The sequence below is a fragment of the Lepus europaeus genome, chromosome 6 (genome assembly GCF_033115175.1).
Source record: "Lepus europaeus isolate LE1 chromosome 6, mLepTim1.pri, whole genome shotgun sequence".
In the NCBI taxonomy this organism is placed as follows: Eukaryota; Metazoa; Chordata; class Mammalia; order Lagomorpha; family Leporidae; genus Lepus; species Lepus europaeus.
Genome location: NC_084832.1, coordinates 102,938,988 through 102,958,399, shown reverse-complemented (window position 1 = coordinate 102,958,399; position 19,412 = coordinate 102,938,988). Strand labels below are relative to the sequence as shown.

The following is a 19,412-nucleotide window of genomic DNA, read 5'->3' as shown; positions in this document are numbered from 1 at the left end:
CTTAAAGCAAAGCCATTATACAGTGCTCAGCCTGCATTCATGCTAGTCTATGAGGAAAAAGTTACTTCTTCCAGAATATGAAACAAAAAATAGTGAAAATTGAAAGTGGACAGAAGTCCAAAAATAGCAGTCAGTGATTTGGTCAGTTAGGGTTTTTTGAAGTAGGAACACTTCACTTCTGTTTCCTATAGTAGATAACTATAAAATAGTTACATTTTGTGGCAATGCAAAACTCGGCTGGCTAGCGTCATTTTGCTGTTCTCTCAGCTAAAATGAGGAGTCCCATTGAATACGCTGAGAACATTGGCTATGGAAGAACACAGTCTAGGAAGCAGCAGTCCAGTGTGAAAGGCTAGAGCAATGTTCTACCTCTGGACTTGAACTCTCATTGCGACTGGCCCTGCCCTGGATTTCACATCTTAACCACTGGGCTCCTGGAGTGGCTTTTTCATTTTTAACTCCTGGCACTTAATGGCTGCTTCAACAAGACCTGTTTTTCTTGTTGGTTTACTAAATAACCATTTTTTAAAAAATACACAAAAAGAGGTGGCCAGAGAGGTGGCACAGTAGGTTAATCCTCTGTCTGTGGTGCCGGCATCCCATATGGTGCCAGGTTCTAGTCTAGTTGCCCTTCTTCCAGTCCAGCTCTCTGCTGTGGCCCGGGGAAGGCAGTGGAGGATGGCCCAGGTGCTTTGGCCCCAGCACCTGCATGGGAGACCCGGAAGAAACTCCTAGCTCCTGGCTTCAGATCAGTGTAGCTCTGGCAGTAGCGGCCATTGGGGGGTGAACCAACGGAAAAGGAAGACCTTTCTCTCTGTCTCTCTCTCACTCTGTCTGTCTCCACTCTGCCTGTCAAAAAAAAAAAAAAATTCTGAAAAAGGTTTATAATCTTAAAATCAGGAAGATGTAAAACGGATGCCACCTTTATCCTCAGGTGCTTTCTAGATAATACCTCAGAATTAATACTTAATAGTTTCTCATTCATTTTAAACTGAAAGGTCTATGATTTGTGACGTATGTTTAAAGTTTGTGGCATGCTAAAGCAGCATTTTTCCTCCCTGATAGGTGTTCTGTGGGTGAAGTCTGCTATAAGTTAGCAGTTACTTGAGAACTTCCTTTGTTGTTTTTCACCATCTGATTCACAAAATATCAGACAATTTTAGATTTTTTTTAACCTAAAATCTTGCAGGACATTCTTATACCAGATTATCAACTGTATGATTTTATTATTCCAGCGCAACAGTTTTACATAGTTTCATACATAGGATTCTCCTACAAAACCTTCAAAGTGATTCTGCAAATGGGTGAGTAGCAATATATTCACTTACTTGCCTCTTTCAAGTAGTTATACTAACTGCTGTTCCTGGATATTAATTCAAATCTCACCTCATAATGCATTAAATGATGGCTGGTATTAAAAATAGTTTCTGTAAAAATATAGTATGTCTTTATTGTATAGAGTAGTGTCAGGAATGAACCCACCTATGTCTTCTGTTTCTTTTGTTTGAAAATTTTCTGTGTCTTAAATTTCCAATTGTTTAGCCTCTTCTCTAAAATTAATTAATTGAATAAGTTAAAATTTTCTCATAAATTTGAAACATTGATCAATATATGCACATATCATTTGACTTTTGACACTTACTGACAATTTCTTTCCAGAAAGATAGTGCCAATTTATACATTCTCCAAATTCACATGTGAATGGTGCCTACTGTCTTTTCTGCATACTGTCCATCCCTGTGCAAGTATATCTGCTTTATAAATACTTACTGATTTTACAGGTAAAAATGATATATCATTAATATTTGTTCATATTTATTTGACTAATTGTGACATAAAAGTCTTTCAGTATGTTTTTTGCGATAAATATCCTTCCACAATCAACACAAACAATGGATCCAAAGTTTGATTTAATTTTTTCCTTGTCTGTGTGTGTCTGGAAATTCATAATTATTTATTTACGTGTACTTTCTTTTCAAAAGATGGTAGACTTACAGATTGAGAGATGCATGATTATATTAAAATATAGAATTTACCAGATCTCTGAGATAGATGATTCTTCTCTCCATTAATAACAGAATCCACCCAATAATACATCATTTATAGATGATACATGATAAACTTCACATCCACCTGATTTGAAATAGTGATTTGTGTACTTTATTTTTGTTTATATAAGATACTTATAATAAAATTCATACACATCTGATTTGAAATAAAGTGACTTATGCAACTGACATTTTTAATTCTTCACTAATAGAGTTGTATGGCAACCATTGGATGTGTATACTCATTATATGGAGGATGCTGAAAATGAAAAATAGTTACATACTCCGTAACAAGCACCTTTCAAAACTAATTCAAAGTAGAAAATAAACGCTACATCCCTATTCAAAGAGGGTGAAGTTATTCTTCTGAAAAAGGGAAACTGCGTGGTCATAGATATTTAGACTTGCATTTTCTCCATTTTTCTCCTCTTCAATAGTATATTTACATTCTTTTTAAAGATTATTTATGTGTTTGAGAGGCAGAGAGAGAGAGAGACATTGCTCTCATCTGCTGGCTCACTCTCCAAATACCCACAACAGCTGAGTCAATACCAGAGCCAGAAGCAAGAACCTCAATCCAGGCTCCTACCTGGGTGGCCAGAACTCAACCCCTGAGCAATCACTGCTGCTTCCCAGAGTCTCCATGGAGGGGAAGTTGGAGTCAGGAGCTGATGCCAGGAGGCAAATCCAGGCACGCCAATGCGGATGCGAGCGTCTTAACTACTAGGCTAAAGGCTCTCTCCCCTTAATCCAAATGCAGCATGAATGTATTTCTTCTCTACATTTTTGTTGCAGAGACAGTAAGATCAAAAAGAGCAACTTATCAAGATTGAGCTGGAGCAACCCAAGCCTTCTCGGAACAAAAATGCCCAAGACTAAGCAAAACGAAAGTAAAGTAAACAAACAAACAATAATTTACAGAGATCTTAAATTTTCCAAATCTCAACAGACACAAAGAATATCCAAGAGAGATGAGAGTATTGTCATATCAAATGCAGAGCAGGTAAACTACGTGGAACTGAAATTTCACAAAACATCTGACCCCCACCACAGAAAATGCCTTGTTAGAAATCAAAGAAAAGGTACAGTATTATAATTTGTTATAATGTAGATCTGGATTCTTTGGTTTAAATGACTAGCCTTCTCAAAAGCATTATAAATTGTTACACGAATTACCTTTACAGCACCTTTTGTAATTATTTCAGGAAACTACAATGGAATAAATATCTCTACACAGTTCGTGTATTCCCTCTAAGGTATAATTAACCCAGAATGCAACAGATTTTATTACTTGTAGGAACCATGTATTTAATTATCTGGAGATTGCATCAATTCTGTTTCTTTCCATATTTTAAAAAATATTTCTTGATGTTAAATTTTATTTCAATTTGGTCTAATTTAGTCTCACAAGTCTTCATTGAAATTTAAATTTTCCATGGGACCTAAAAGGTGAAGGAACAATGTGTACTAGCTTCAAAGAACTAACATAATATTTTTCATAGGAAAAAACAAATTATAGAAAAATAGGGGTACCGGCGCCATGGTTCACTTGGTTAATCCTCTGCCTGCAGAGCCGGCATCCCATATGGGTGCCGGGTTCTAGTCCTGGCTGCTCCTCTTCCAGGCCAGCTCTCTGCTGTGGCCCAGGAGGGCAGTGGAGGATGGCCCAAGTGCTTGGGCACCTGCATCCACATGGGAGACCAGGAGGAAGCACCTGGCTCCTGGCTCGGGTCGGTGCAGCGCCGGCCAAAGCGGCCATGTGGAGTTAACCAATGGAAGGAAGACCTTTCTCTCTGTTTCTCTCTCACTGTCTATAACTCTACCTGTCAAATAAATTTAAAAAGAAAGAAAGAAAGAAAGAAAGAAAGAAAGAAAGAAAGAAAGAAAGAAAGAAAGAAAGAAAGAAAGAAAGAAAGGGATATTTTGGACATAAAATTTGTAAAGCTTCACGTTTTATGGAAAAATAGATGTGATTCAACTAAGTAGTAATTATACTCATAATTAGGAAAACATGCTATCAACGAGGATCTCTATCTTTAATGTGCTGTACACTGTTATTTAATGCTATAACTAGTACTCCAACAGTATTTTTTTCACTTTGTGTTGCTATATGGGGGCAAACTGTTGAAATCTTTACCTAATATATACTAAACTGATCTTCTGTATATAAAGAGAATTGAAAATGAATCTTGATGTGAATGAAAGGGGAGAGGGAGCTGGAAAGGGGAGGGTTTCGGATGGGAGGGAAATTATGGGAGGGGGGAAGCCATTGTAACCCATAAGCTATACTTTGGAAATTTATATTCATTAAATGAAAGTTTAATAAATGAAAAAAAAATCAAGTAAAAGTCAGAGCACATATAGCATTTGAATGCTTCTCGATAGTTCAAGGGAAAATGTCTATACAGTATTGGACTTGAGAAATTTGAGAGGTTGGATCTCCTTGAAAAGTTTGGGAAAGACACACGTGAAAATTAAGATTGCATTCTGAGGCCACGGGAGTGAAAATTTCATGACAGAGAAAGGAGATATGGATGGGAACAGAAGAAGATCCAAGGCAAATACATGTACATTCATCACCAGAGAGAAGCAGCAGATAGCATATGCCAGATGAAGAATGGCCAACTAAAGTGCAAGTGGAAAATTATCCTTGTATTTGTCCCATTTTTCCACCTCCACTCCTTCCTTTGTCCTCTGAATTCCAGCCTGGCAAGAACTGCATTTCCATGAAAGCACCAATCTTGGTCTCAACTAATATCATTTATATACAGACAGTGCCTCTCTGGGTGTAAGGCACTGTGCTCACACACCTCAAGAAGTCATGAAATCCTACTTTCCTTCAAAGATCAGAGAGGCATGTCCAGTTCAAGTTATGTCTAGGTTAAAACATAGGAAACATGAATCTTTTTTGGTAAAGTTTATGACATTTATTTTTTTACTCAACTTTTAGAAAAATATATACTGTTATTTCCTGCATCAATAATATATTGATTGATTTTAGTAAATTGATGCTGTCACTCACATGGAATTTAGAAATCAATATTTTATTTGTACGGTATATTTTTATTTGCATGAAAATTTCATTTTCTGTAAACATACATAATTTGATTCAAGAATGTTCAGAGTTAGTCATTTGAGGTCACAGAGTGAGAAGATTTGAGGAGGAAAGATCTGTGGTTCCCAATGCGCCTAAACCCAAGGCTGCCTCTGAGAGTGAGGCATCATGGTCTTCAATCTTTTATCTGCTGCCTTCTGGGAAGTGGTCCAACCAATCATTCTTTCTTTTCCTCTTATCTTCAGAGCCCGGATCTGCAGTATGGCCAGTGATGACTGGCATCCTGGGGGTCCTGTGTTTAGTCTTGATTACAGCTGTGGGTGTCTTGTTTGCAAACTGTAAGTAACCAAGGAAGTAGTTTGCCCTTATCACCAGCACATCAGCAACATGATGTATATATATTTTCAGTATACCCAGTGAGTCACCATCAAGACTGATTTTCACATTGCCTTCATAATTGAATCCTAAGTTGTGCTAATTACTACTATAATTTTTGTCACAGTATTTTCTAGTAAAGAAGAGCAAAACAGAGAAATCTCACTTATTCCTACCACACCTTCTACAAAGGATGGTGAGTATTAATTCTGTCCAGGCCACTTACAATACTCTTTTTTTTTTAAGATTTATTTATTTGAAAGTCAGAATTACACAGAGAGAGAAGGAGAGGTAAAGAGAGAGAGAGAGAGAGAGAGAGAGAGAGAGAGGACGAGAGAGAGAAAGAGAGAGAGAGAGAGAGGGAAATGGGTAGGTCTTCCATCCTCTGGTTCGCTTACCAGTTGGCCACAATGGCTGGAGCTGTGGCGATCCAAAGCCAGGAGCCAGCAGCTTCTTCCTGGTCTCCCACATTGGTGCAGGTGCCCAAACACTTGGGCCATCTTCTATTGCCTTCCCAGGCCACAGCAGAGAGCTGGATCAGAAGTGGAGCAGCCAGGACTCCAACCAGCACCCATATGGGACGCCGACACTGCAGGTGGTGGCTTTATCCACTAAGCCACAGCACCAGCCCCATAATACTCTTGATTTAGGGTTAAAGATGATGTCTTCCTCAAATTCACAAAACTTCATTGAATCACACATACAAATGTAATTTTATGATATATCAATCCCTTGTCAGGAAAATACTGCTATGGGAAAAACAATAGATGATGCAGAAGAATATGAAAATATTCATAGTACTATAAATAGAAGGTCAATATTATCATTTGTGAATTTATATTCTTAGGAGAAATTGGGATTGTAATATTTTAAACACCAGATGCAAACAACTCATGTTATCTTTCATTTATTCAACTAGTTTGAAAATAAACATCAATCAAGTAGGAAATTGATCATGGGGAAATAAATTGAAATCCCAAGGAATTACCACTCCACATGCACTTAAATGTTTGAAACTTGAAAGGACTGATTGCACCGATGGTAAGGAGGTGAAGGAAGTGCTCCCAGCACACATACCCATCCACGTCCACTCCTACACATTTAAACCAGAGAGATGGAAACATACGTCTACCACAGACTTGCCCACAGATGGATACAGACACTTTATTCAAACTATTGCACGATGAAAGATTGAAAAATTATTTTTTGTCAAATTACAGAATATTACTCAGCAATAAAATAGCATGAGGTACACATATAACATGAACAAATGGAAAACATGCTGAGTGAAGGAAGTCAGTTGAAAAAGAGTTCATTATTGAAGCATTACACTTATATGAGCTGTTTAAAAAGAAAAAATAACTCATGATGACATACATTCCACCCATGTGTGCTTCATGTGGGGCGGTGGCTTGGGAGCATTAGTTGGGAAGGAACAGAAGTGAATTTTTGAGGTAACAGAAATATTCCAAATCTGATCTAGGAAAGTAGTTACAGAGGCATGTTTGTTCGTTCATGCTCACAAAATTGTATATTTCAAATCAGTCCATTCCTTCATAGGTAAATTATATTCCCAGTATGTTATCTTAAAAATAACACAGAACAGTGTACTTAAAAATGGTTTGCTGTCTCTTCCTCCTCCCTTAGTCTTGCTCCCGAGGGGTAAATGTTCTTCTCTGTTCAAGCTTCTCCTTACTACTTCCTTATCTGAAAATAATAAAATACGTAAAATATGTATTTATGCCACTATTTCTTGAGTTATTGAGATTGTGGGTCCTATAGTTTTAATTGGTTAGAAAATAAACACATAACTCCTCCCACTGTGTCCCCGGCATGCATTATGGCCACATGAATGTTTTTGCTTTCCACCTCAAATCTGGAACACCTATGTTCAACTGCACAGAACTTCTTTTGCCAATTTTTCTGTTTTACGTGTCGTCCATGAATTTTCATTTATTTCTTTATTTCTGCTTTCGTTGCCTGTCTAGCTTTGAGAGTTACTAAATGCAGGACAAACTCTCATAGCCTTGGAGAGAAGAGAGGGAGGGAGCCAGAGTTGCTACTCTAATCTGCTTACAGCTCAGGGCTCACCAGCTCAGCCAGCCATATTTGTACATCAATGTACGTCAATGAACCACAGCTTCCCTTGGTCTCTTTCCTGGCTTCAAAGGTCTGGGATACAATGTTTTTAGTGTTTTTGTTTGTTTGTTTAATTTTTAGTTTTTAGTTGAGTTTTACATCTAGATCTCTGATTTTTTAGAAAAGAAGAAAGTATCAAGGGCCAAAAACAGACATTTCAGTTTCAACAGTGATGTTCTGACTCCAAAGCTACCTCTATTCATGAGTATTTTCAATCTTAAATACCTTACAGTCTGTGTTGAACAGCTGCAAGAGAGACAGAGATGTAGCTTTAGTTTAACTTGAGTTTTAAATTAGATTATTCCAGGAGCAGGTAGAGCGGAGGGCACTCACATCCTGCATCAAAGTACTGATTCAAGTCCCAACTACTCCACTTCTGATCCAGTCTCCTACTGGAAGGCAGCAGATGGTGGCCTAATTACTTGGGTCCCTGCCACCCATGTGGGATACCTGGGTGGAGTTCAAGCCCTTTGGCTTTGGCCTGCCCCAGCCCCAACTGTTGCAGCCATTTGAAGAGAGTGGCAAGTGGATGGGAACTTGCTCTCTCTCTCTCCATCTCTCTCTCCTCCCTTCTCTCTGTCACTCTACCTTTCAAATAAATAAATACATCTTTGAAGTTATTGTATCTATCTTAGAGAAGTTTAATAAAAAACCTTTCTGTATTGGCTCCAATTCTAGTTAGAAATGAAGAATTCTCTGTAATTTCATAGGCAGTATACTTAAATTGAAAGTCACATTCCCTGTGTGATCCTGGGTTGGTAGCCCCTGAGGCCACCACAGTGAAAGATTATCTAAACACACACACACACACACAGAGACATCTAGGTTGCAACATCTTGTCCCATATAAAAAAAAATTTCCAATACTAAACTGCACCTGGGGGAAAGTCAAAAATTATGCTTAGCTGAAATAAGAATCATTAATTAGATGTGACTGTATTCAAATATTAGAAGTATCAGGAAAGGAATAAAACCTAGCTGGTTTTCAAATGTATAAATGGATCAGAAGTGGCATTGTAGGTATCCAGAAAGCTGATGGAGAAAATATCGGGCATATTTTAGAGAGAGACCAGAGAGCATGTGGCCCAGTGTTTTAAGAAATCAGCTAAGGCAAAGAGTAAAGTACAGACGGTTTATTTGGCAGAGCAAAATTCAGGGCAGTGAGAAGGAGTGGTGAGACAGAGTCCAGAAACTGAAGTAACAAAAAGCATATGTTGAGGTTCTGATTATTATTTTTTCAGTCAGGAGTCAGAAAGAAAAAAAAAAATAAAACCACTACCCATCACTTAGCAAGTATTTTTTCCTCCATACCAAATTGGTAAAGTCTGCAAGAACTCATGAATTTGAATACTCCAAGGGTGATAAGAAAGAGAAGGGAAAAATAGCACTGGCACAGTGAGAGTGGGGACAAAAGCATATGGAGGTCATTAAAGAAGAAGCTCAGCCAGCGCTGAGACTCACTAGGCTAAAGCTCCGCCTACGGCGCTGGCACACCGGGTTCTAGTCCCGGTCGGGGCCCCGGATTCTGTCCCAGTTGCTCCTCTTCCAGGCCAGCTCTCTGCTGTGGCCTGGGAAGGCAGTGGAGGATGGCCCAAGTGCTTGGGCCCTGCACCCACATGGGAGACCAGGAGGAAGCACCTGGCTCCTGGCTTCATATCAGTGCAGCGTGCCAGCCGAAGTGGTCATTTGATGGGTGAACCAACAGAAGGAAGACCTTTCTCTCTCTCTCTCTCTCTCTCTCTCTCTCTCTCTCTGTCTATAACTCTCTCTCTGCCTCTCTCTCTACCACTGTCTAACTCTGCCTGCCCCCCCCCCAAAAAAAAAGAGAAGAAGAAACTCAAAGTATTATTAGATAGATGAAGACAGGTGCAAGTTCACTGGTAATTAAAATTTTTTTATTATATTGGGAGAGTTTTTTTTTTAAATAGGAAAATTTTAAAGTGTTAGAGCTGAGGAGATTAAAGGGAGACATAAACACTAAGTAAAAATGTAATGACAGACTTCTGCCTTCTCTCAAAATTAGCTTCTACACTTTTCACTACTGACCTTAGGGTAATTCTTACAGAAATATTTCAGCAGACATGTAACAGGATGTTTGTTATGAAATTAATTGAAGTGGTAAAAAAATTAAAAGTTGGGGCTGGCGTTGTGGCACAGCAGGTTAAACTGTCACCTGCAACGCTGGAATCCATGTAAGTATCTGTTTGAGTCCAGGTGGCTTTGCTTCTAATCCCGCTCCTGCTGATGCACCTGGAAAGTGGCAGAAGATGGCCCACGTGCCTGGGCCCCTGCCACCCTGGTGGGAGACCCTGATGGAGTTCCAGTCTCCTGACTTGGTCTGGCTCAGCCCTGGTTGTTGCAGCCATTTGGGTAGTGAACCAACAGAAAGAGGATCAATCTCTCAATCCCTGTCTCTCTCTCTATTTCTCCCTCTATCATTGTACCTCTGCCTTTCAAATATATAAATAAATCTTTAAAAATCACAAAAGTTAACAAGAAGTTTAGGAACATGAATAATGTATAATATGCATATGTAGGTTTATATAATACCATATACAAATGTCAGTATTATTGGTCTTCATCTACTTTCCTTGACATGCACATTATCTGCAAAAATAATGTTGATTGAAAAAGATATGACTATCTCAATACATTAATAAAATATAAATATATTCTATGTCTCTGTAAATATATATCGATACTGAAAAAACCTTGATGAGATGGATATAAACCACCATTTCTTTTTTGTTTAAAGATGTATTTATTTATTTGAAAGAGTTACACAGAGAGGAGAGGCAGAGAGAGAGAGAACGAGAAAGAGGTCTTCCATCCGATGGTTCACTGCCCAGTTGGCTTCAACAGCCAGAGCTGCGCAAGATCCAAAGCCAGGAGCCAGGAGCCTCTTCTGAGTCTCCCACGCAGGTGCAGGGGCCCAAGGACTTGGGCCATCTTCTACTGCTTTTCCAGGCCATAGCATAGAGCTGGATCAGAAGTGGAGCAGCCAGGACTAGAACCGGTGCCCATATGGGATACTGGAGCTTCAGGCCAGGGCATTAACCTGCTGTGCCACAGTGTTGGCCTCTTACCAATCACCATTTCTCAAAAAGGAAAATGCAATCATTTTCTGTAAAAAAATAGTAATTTTAACTGTGTTTTGATTATATAATTAGAAAGTATCCAAATTGTATATATTTATTACATAGTTGGAATATAAATATTTAAAAACACTTAATGAATTTTATACTATATATTAAAAGCATTGATAATAAAAATCTGCAACATATTTGGAATAATTCACTAATTTATTTTTCTGTTCATATGGTTCAATGGAGCCATTTAAATGTATATACATAATTTTAATCATGTCAAACATGATTATAACATTTTAAATGTATCTTCCTTACAATTTTATAATAATTTTTTAAAGATTTATCCATTTATTTGAAAGGAAGAGTGACAGAGAAAGAAACAGAAAATTATATCTTTCATCTGGTGGTTCATTAAGTGGCCAAAACAGAAACGGCTGGGCCAGGCTGAAGCCAGGAGCCCAGAATTCAATCTGAGTTTCCCAAGTGGATGCAGAGGCCCAAGCACCGGGGCATCAATTGTTGCCTTCCTAGGCACATGAGCAGGGAGCCGGACTGGAAGCAGAGCAGCAGGGACTTGGTCCAGCACTCTGATAGTGATACCTGTGTCACAAGCAGCAGCTTAACTCACTGTGCCACAATACCAGCCCCAGTAATTTTTAAATAGGAAAATTCAAAATAAATTAGCCAAATATGGGTAATTAGACATTATCACTAGTTGTTGCATGTGTAAAGATTACTCAGAAGAATTTTTAAAATGCCTAAATGTTCCTATCTAATATCCATCTGTATTACAGATGCATAAGTTTAATAATAGTTGTTTTATTAATATGTTGTATTTCCTAGACTGTTCCTGTGACCTTTCTTCAAACCACTGGATTGGGTTTGGAAACAGTTTCTATCATTTTTTCAATAAGTCTAAAACATGGCCAGAAAGCCAGGCTGCCTGTGTGGAGCTGAATTCCCATCTTCTGAAGATAGACAACAAGGAAGAGCAGGTAGGGTAGAATCTTCTGCTTGACTGCTGTTTTCAAACTGTGTTGGGTTCAGAAACATTTGTGATGAGCATCCTAATTTAGCAAACCTTGAATGTTCTCAAAAGTGCATGGTAGTTGCTTGTTTTGACTTAGCGTTCTTCAAGAAAAAGCTCTACCACTAGACTATTTAATTCCACAAGGAAGCCAATTTAACAAATGAAATGGCTTGAGAAGGAGCCAATGAAGGATAAGTGGCTGTGTGCAATCCCTTAGGAGATTTTTTAATATTAACTCTTGAACAAAGAGTGATAGATTGTAGAATACGCACATCTCTGGCTGATGAACACTTTCCCAACAGGAAATATTATCAGTGTTGGAAATGGAAGGATGGATAGGTCTCAGAATGAATGAAACAAATGGGTACTGGTTCTGGGAAGATGGCATCGAAATGCCCCAAAGACAGTAAGTACAGTGTTTGGAAAACAAGTTTTCTGAGTGGAATTTTTAGGTGTCACCTTTGTAGAGCATGGAAAAAGTAATCAAGAAAAAGAAAAGAATGCATGGTGTGTCAGGACCACTGCATGGGAAATATTGGGAAACAGTTGCCAGGTCCTTCTAAGCAATCTCATCATTAGGATATTTACATATTTACCTTACTGAATTCTTTTTTTTATGACAATGTTTGTTTACTTACACAATGACAATACTGAATGGTAAGGAATTTTTGCAAATCTGATAGTGAAAAATGTTTTTCATTATTTAACTTGAATGCCTCTGGGTTTCTACTAAGGTTGGGTATTTTTTTTAACTTTTATTTAGTAGATATAAATTTCCAAAGGACAGTTTATGGATTACAATGGCTTTTTCCCCCAATAACTTCCCACCCACCCACAACCCTCCCATCTCCCGCTCCCTCTCATTCCATTCACAACAAGATTCATTTTTGATTATCTTTATATACAGAAAATCAATTTAGTATATGTTAAGTAAAGATTTCATCAGTTTGCCCCCACACAGAACACAAATTGCCAAATATTGTTTGAGCAATAGTCATATTATCAATTCACATTGAACTACACATTAAGGACAGAGAAACTACATGGGGAGTAAGTGCACAATGACTCCTGTTGTTGACTTAACAAATTGACACTCTTGTTTAAGGTTATCAATTTCAGGTCACAATAGACCATAATGATAGGTTTAAGAGTCAAAGGGATCACATAAACAAGACTAGTGTCTGCTAATACTAACTGATAGAATTAAAAAGGGAGAGAATGATCCAACATGGGAAGCAGGATACACAGCAGACTCATAGAATGGCAGTTGTCCTAAACAGCACTCTGGCCTCAGAATCAGCCCTTAAGGCATTTGGATCTGGCTGAAGAGCCCATGAGAGTATTTCAGGCATGGAAAGCCAAGACACTCTGGCAAAAAAAAAAAAAAGGACCTAAATGAAAGATCTCTGCAAGTGAGATCCCAGTGGAAAGAACGGGCCATCAAAGAAGGAGGTACCTTTCTCTGAAGGGAGGAGAGAACTTCCACTTTGACTATGGCCTTGTCGAAATAAGATCAAAGTCGGTGAGCTCGGGGGGCTTCCATGGCCTTGGCAACTCATGACTAGAGCCTTGGGTAATAACTAGAATCTACAAAGAAATCAAGAAACTCCACAACATCAAAACAAACAACCCACTTAAGAGATGGGCCAAGGACCTCAATAGACATTTTTCAAAAGAGTAAATCCAAATGGACAACAGGCACATGAAAAAATGTTCAGGATCACTAGCAATCAGGGAAATGCAAATCAAAACCACAGTGAAGTTTCACCTCACCCCGGTGAGAATGGCTCACATCAGAAATCTGCCAACAACAGATGCTGGCGAGGATGTGGTGAAAAAGAGACACTAACCCACTGTTGGTGGGAATGCAAACTGGTAAAGCCACTATGGAAGTCAGTCTGGAGATTCCTCAGAAATCTGAATATAACCCTACCATACAACCCAGCCATCCCACTCCTTGGAATTTACCCAAAGGAAATTAAATTGGCAAACACAAAAGCGGTCTGCACCTTAATGTTTATTGCAGCTCAATTCATAATAGCTAAGGCCTGGAACCAACCCAAATGCCCATCAACAGTAGACTGGATAAAGAAATTATGGGACATGTACTCTATAGAATACTATACAGCAGTAAAAAAAAAATGAAATCCGGTGATTTGCAACAAAATGGAGGAACCTGGAAAACATCATGCTGAGTGAAATAAGCCAGTCCCAGAGGGACAAATATCATATGTTCTCCCTGATTGGTTACAACTAACTGAGCATCAAAAAGGAAACCTGATGAAGTGAAATGGACACTGTGAGAAACAATGACTTGATCAGCTCTTATCATCACTGTTGATGTAAAATTTAATACTATATCCCTTTTAGTATTTTTGTTTGTTCTACTTAATACCATTGGTTGAGCTATGTAATTAACACACATTTATTCTTAGGTGTTTAAAGTTAACTGAAAAGTGATCTCTGTTAAACATAAGAGTGGGAATAAGAGAGGGAAGGGATGTACAACTTGGGACATGCTTAAACTGAGTTGCCCCAAGTGGTGGAATTAGAAATGTGCCAGGGGATTCCAATACAATCCCATCAAGGTTGCACGTACCAATGCCACCTTACTGAATTCTTGAAAGAAATTTGTTTATAGGTTTAGATAAGTTTATACATCTATAAAACTCTATCATATGCTCATAATTTGTCATTTGATTCATAATTCTATTTAAAGAAACAGGATAGGAGTAAACACTGATTTTTCTGTTAAGTTTAATGTTTTGTTACTAAAGTCATCAATCTTCAGCATACATTGTGTTGTTCATGTTTTTAATTTGCCTTATTTATTCATGTTTAGCTCTTATTTGTTCTGGTAAATTTGAAGAATGAGATAAATTGGCATTCAAACATACCATTCATTGGTTTTTCAATATTATTGCTGTGTTTGTTTTTATACAGATTAACGCTTCAGAAGGGGAAGAACCATCCTTGTGCATATATGAGAGGAAATTATATTATTAATGATGATTGCTCCTCTAGAAAAAGTTATATATGTGAGTGTCATATACTCATATAGCAGCACCTGTTGTATGAACACATGTTGCTATTAAATCTAATAAAATATTTTTAAAATATTTCAGTTATTTGTTTATTGGATAAAATATTTGATTTATTATTCAATACTTTTACTGTACTCAACATATTTTACTTGAATTATTTGAATTTTCATTATATTGGGAGTGAGGAAAATTTGCTGTCTACATATTGATTGGGGGCATGTCTCCTCCTTATTGCACCTGTGCTAATATTTTTCATGAGCTGGTGCTGTGGCATAGGATAAGCCTCTGATTGCCACGCTGGCATCCAATATGGGTGTTGATTCATGTTCCAACTGCTCCTCTTCTGATCCAGCTCTCTCCCAAAGTCCTAGAAAGGCAGTAGACGATTGCCCAGGTGCTTAGGTCCCTGCACCCACCTGGAAGACATGGAAGAAGCTCTTGGCTCCTGGCTTCGGATCGGCCCATTTAGGGAGTGAACCAGCAAATAGAAGATCTCTATCTCTCCCTCTCTGTTACTCTGCCTCACAAATAAATAAATAAATCTTTAAAAAATTATTTTCATTAATCAAAGTTAGCCAGCTCTTCTATTCATTAAAAAACTTTACAAAATCCCAGCACTAAATTGATAAGGAAGGTTTCTGTATCAATTAGGTTTCTGGCATGAGACATTGTCTTATGTTGTTCAAGCTTGTAGTGAAGGTATGACAGATTTAATAGAAAAAAAGTAATTACAAATAAAATTTAAGAGTAACAAAATTAGGATACTCATCTGCTAGCAACAGTGAGAATCCATTACCAGTGCCAAGCAGTGGTACATTGAAGCTGAAGAGCACTTCTCAATTCAGCTCTTGTGACCTCATGTTGGTGAGTTGAAATGGACCAAGGTTGCCTTGCACTAGAGCAATTCATGCAAATATCTGGTACTTTCCCTCCTATTTCTCTACGCTGTCCATAGGCCAACTCTTCCATGTAGCCAGATAGCAAGGCAAGCTTGGGGAGCAGAGAAGCAAATGATGGAAAATCGATTAGAAGTGAGAAGTTACTAACCAAGAACAGCCAACAGGTTATACCTGGTTTTGCTACTGTGCATGCATTGTTGCCCTTCATATAGGAACAACTTCTCTCATCTCCAATGGTGGGGAGCAATAAGGGTTCTTCAGACAGCATAGCAATGGAGTAATATTAGCTCAGTCAAGCCCCCACTTTCTCTTTAAACAAGATAGAAGAGAAAAGCTGGGGAAGGAGATACTGTGTGTAGTCTCTGACTGTGTAACTAGGTGTGAGACCAAACCTGATCATCATAATTTGCTTCTTCATTAGCTATTCCGTGTTTCTTCTTCCTGCTCAGCTAAGTTATCTGCGATGTGAACCACAATGTGTTGCCCACCATCAAAAACCTACCTGCAGAGTATTACCCCAGTTATCCGTTGAATCTTATTGAACAAATGAGTATTAGAAAGTTCTGAGTGAATCACTTGTATTCCAGGCATGATTTTCTTTATTCACATTGTGTAGAAGCAACCCAATATCTACATGTTAATGAGTGCAAGCACACAAACATGAGAGCAAGTCTTCTTTGATTCCTTGTTTACTGTCCTGGAGTTCAAAAGGCTAGATGAAATCCATAAACTAGCCGGCCACATTGCCCAGTTGTTTAATGAGAGTGTCTTCTGCAATGGATTCACTTTAGAAGGAAACTATCACTGAAAACCACAGGAAACTTTTAGAATTAAGGGAATCAAATTTAGAATGAAAACTTCTAATATTTCAAATATTTGAGGGAGAGTGTCTGAAAATTTCTCAAATGTTATTATAAAAATATAACTTGTATGAAGATCCCAGCATCTCAGAACTAGTTCACATTCTTTTCTTATTCAAAGTCTACCCAACTTACTGAGATTTTGCCATGACTCTGAAGAATATGCCACCCGTTAGACACTGTGGTTAAATAGTGGAAAACTAAAGGATTTCTTGTTCTGACCATTGGACTGATTTTTGTTGTATGACTTCTTGCAAAGACAACTTTAAGTGGAATTCTGATGCAGTAGATGTTCATTTGAAGACATTGATCCATTTTAAACAATTATCTGTAAAGCAAGCTAGTATTTATCCTATTCTCTTGTCCTAAGTAAATAAGATGATATTGTCTTTGAAGGAGGATATCATTGTCTGTGACACACTAGAGCCCATAACTGAATTTAGAGTTTCCATGCTATATCATTCACATGACCTTAGATAACAGTAAAAATATTATATAGGGTTATGAGTCAGAAAATGTGACTTTCTTTCTAATAGCTATTATAGCAAATTGGCCATAAACTTAATGCTTTTAGCAATATAAATCTAATCTATTATTGCTTATTTTAAGCATGATTTGATTCCTCAACTCTTGAGGAAATTTAAGTTCCAAAGTCATGGATTGTTTGGTACCAACAGAGTAGAGGCTTAATCTCATTATTGTATCTATTACATAGGCCTAGGGGGAGGTCCTAGGGTCATTGGGGGAATGCCTTCAGAATTTAATTCTCACTTGAAAGCCAGTTATATAAGACTAAGTTGCACCTAGCTATTCTCTATATGCTTCCTGGTTCACATTTGATCATTTCTCTGCCACACCCTGGCCTTGCTGAACTGGCAAACTAATGCACCCTGTGTGATCTTGGACTATGAACCTTAAAAACCATGAAGGAAAAGAAACTGTTTCCTTTATCAGTTAACTACTCTCAACTATTTCAGTTTTAATAATGAAAATATGACTAATACAGTCACAGTTCTGGAGACCAGAAGTTCAGAATTTGTTATCACTGTGCTGAAATCAGAGTGATGACAGGGTCACAGTTCTTTCAGAGGTCCCAGGGTAGAATCTGCTCCCTGTGTCTCCCGGCATCTACAGGAAGCTTCCAGGATTCTTTATGGTGGGGATGCATCACTCCAACATTCAAGACCAGCATCTTCAAATCTCTCTGTATTGTGTCTTCATATCATTTGCTGTGTGAAATCTCCCTCTGTCTTCCTCTTAGAAGGATAAAAGTGATTACCTCAGGGACCTCTTGGATATTCCATGATAATCTCCACATTTTAAGATTCTTAATTACTCAATCCTTTTTCACATAAGGTAATATTTAGTTTCCAGGTTTAGGACCTGATATCTTTGCATGGATTTTTTTTAGCATGCCACAGTAACCAATTACCAAACATTTAAAAGGTCAAGAAAATGTTGCTCTGATTTTCTCAGATAAAAGATCTTTAGGGCAGCTATTATAGGGGCATTCAATGCGTGCAGAGTAAACGTGTTTAATGAAAGAGCAGGTGTGAAATCTTAGCTGAGAAGTAAAAACTACAGCTGAAAATTTAAAAAAATAGAATTAAAGGAACAATCATTGAAATTAACACTTCTAATATGTAAAATATTTGAAGAACAGTGTCTGAAAAATTTTCAGATGCAGTTATTAAAATATGACTTGCACAAAAATCCAAGAAACTCAGAAAACCTAAAGAAGGATGAATAAAAGGAAAAATCACTTACAAACTGTTATAATTTAAATATAAAGAAAATACATTGAATGAGGACAGAGAATAAGATTATATTCTGTGAAACAATGATACAGGTGATCACTGGCTTTCATCAAATGGATAGAAAAGAGTAGAGCATCTTTAAGATTTGCAAGAAAAATAAATTTTAAAAAGCCTATCAAGATACTTGGTGCCTGGCCCAGCATGTTTGGAGAGCTATGAAAAATATTTTTATTGAAAACCCAACCAGTTTATGGCTTTTAGTTAGCCCAAGCTAAGACCCCGGGGAAGGATAATACAACCTATAATTAACATATTGCTGAGTTCTTAGTGTAGACCACATGAGAATTTAAACTCAAGAAGGCCCAATCTTTTCAGTTGCCCAGACTTTCATGAGTCTTAGCTCCAGGAGCCCTACTTGTTGTCACAGAAGGGGTGGAGGAAAAAACCCATGGTGTTTCTGGCAGGGGAGGGAAAAGAAGCCTCCTTGAAATACTGGCAGAGCATCATCCTCTTAACAAGACCTGCCTGCCACCAAGATACAATTTTACCAGAGCCCACCTGGGTTTATATCACTAGTATTTAACCTATCTGAGAATGGAGTAACTCCAAACTCCAGCCTGCTCCATTCCCAGATCTGCCTAAACTTCCTCTCCCACTGGAAAGGGAGAAGGGACAGAGAAATAATTTTGAAGGTAACATCATTATTTTCTTGCACAATCAGCATTATTAGCATTTACTGTTATAGTATTTATATGTCAGAGAAGATACTTATTCTCAAATCTCATTTCTTGGACAAAATTTCATTATCACAACTTAAAAATATATATGTGATGATCCAGTGAACACAAAAATCCTGTGACAGATGTATAGGTTTTAAATCATAAGGTGTAACTTTTTCTAAAATCAAGGGACAGTCACAAGCGCTGTGGTGCAATGGGTTAACACCGTGGCCTGAAGCGCCAGCATTCCATATGGGCGCCGGTTCGAGTCCCGGCTGCTCCACTTCCTATCCAGCTCTCTGTTAATGGCCTGGGAAAGCAGTAGAAGATGGTTCAAGGGCTTGGGCCCCTGCACTCACGTGGGAGACACAGAAAAAGCTCCTGGCTCCTGACTTCGG

The 19,412-nt window shown here is 38.1% G+C and overlaps 1 protein-coding gene across 1 annotated transcript; it reads left to right on the top strand.

The window, feature by feature from the left end:
• The first annotated feature begins 1,224 nt into the window (after positions 1 to 1,224).
• Positions 1,225 to 17,603, top strand: LOC133762173 (killer cell lectin-like receptor subfamily I member 1). Its single transcript, XM_062195212.1, has 8 exons — positions 1,225 to 1,304; positions 2,844 to 3,130; positions 5,349 to 5,441; positions 5,606 to 5,674; positions 11,549 to 11,700; positions 12,038 to 12,141; positions 14,679 to 14,773; positions 17,545 to 17,603. Exons 2-8 carry the CDS (start codon positions 2,914 to 2,916, stop codon positions 17,601 to 17,603), a joined length of 789 nt encoding a protein of 262 aa, XP_062051196.1. The 5' UTR covers positions 1,225 to 1,304; positions 2,844 to 2,913.
• The last annotated feature ends 1,809 nt before the right edge of the window (positions 17,604 to 19,412 follow it).

Excerpts from the sequence above, each read along its gene's own strand:
- LOC133762173 (XM_062195212.1), top strand. The coding sequence starts at position 2,914 with ATGCCCAAGACTAAGCAAAACGAAAGTAAAGTAAACAAACAAACAATA. Across the intron at positions 3,131-5,348 it reads TGTTAGAAATCAAAGAAAAG|AGCCCGGATCTGCAGTATGG; the intron begins GTACAGTATTAT and ends TCTTATCTTCAG. Across the intron at positions 12,142-14,678 it reads ATCGAAATGCCCCAAAGACA|ATTAACGCTTCAGAAGGGGA; the intron begins GTAAGTACAGTG and ends GTTTTTATACAG.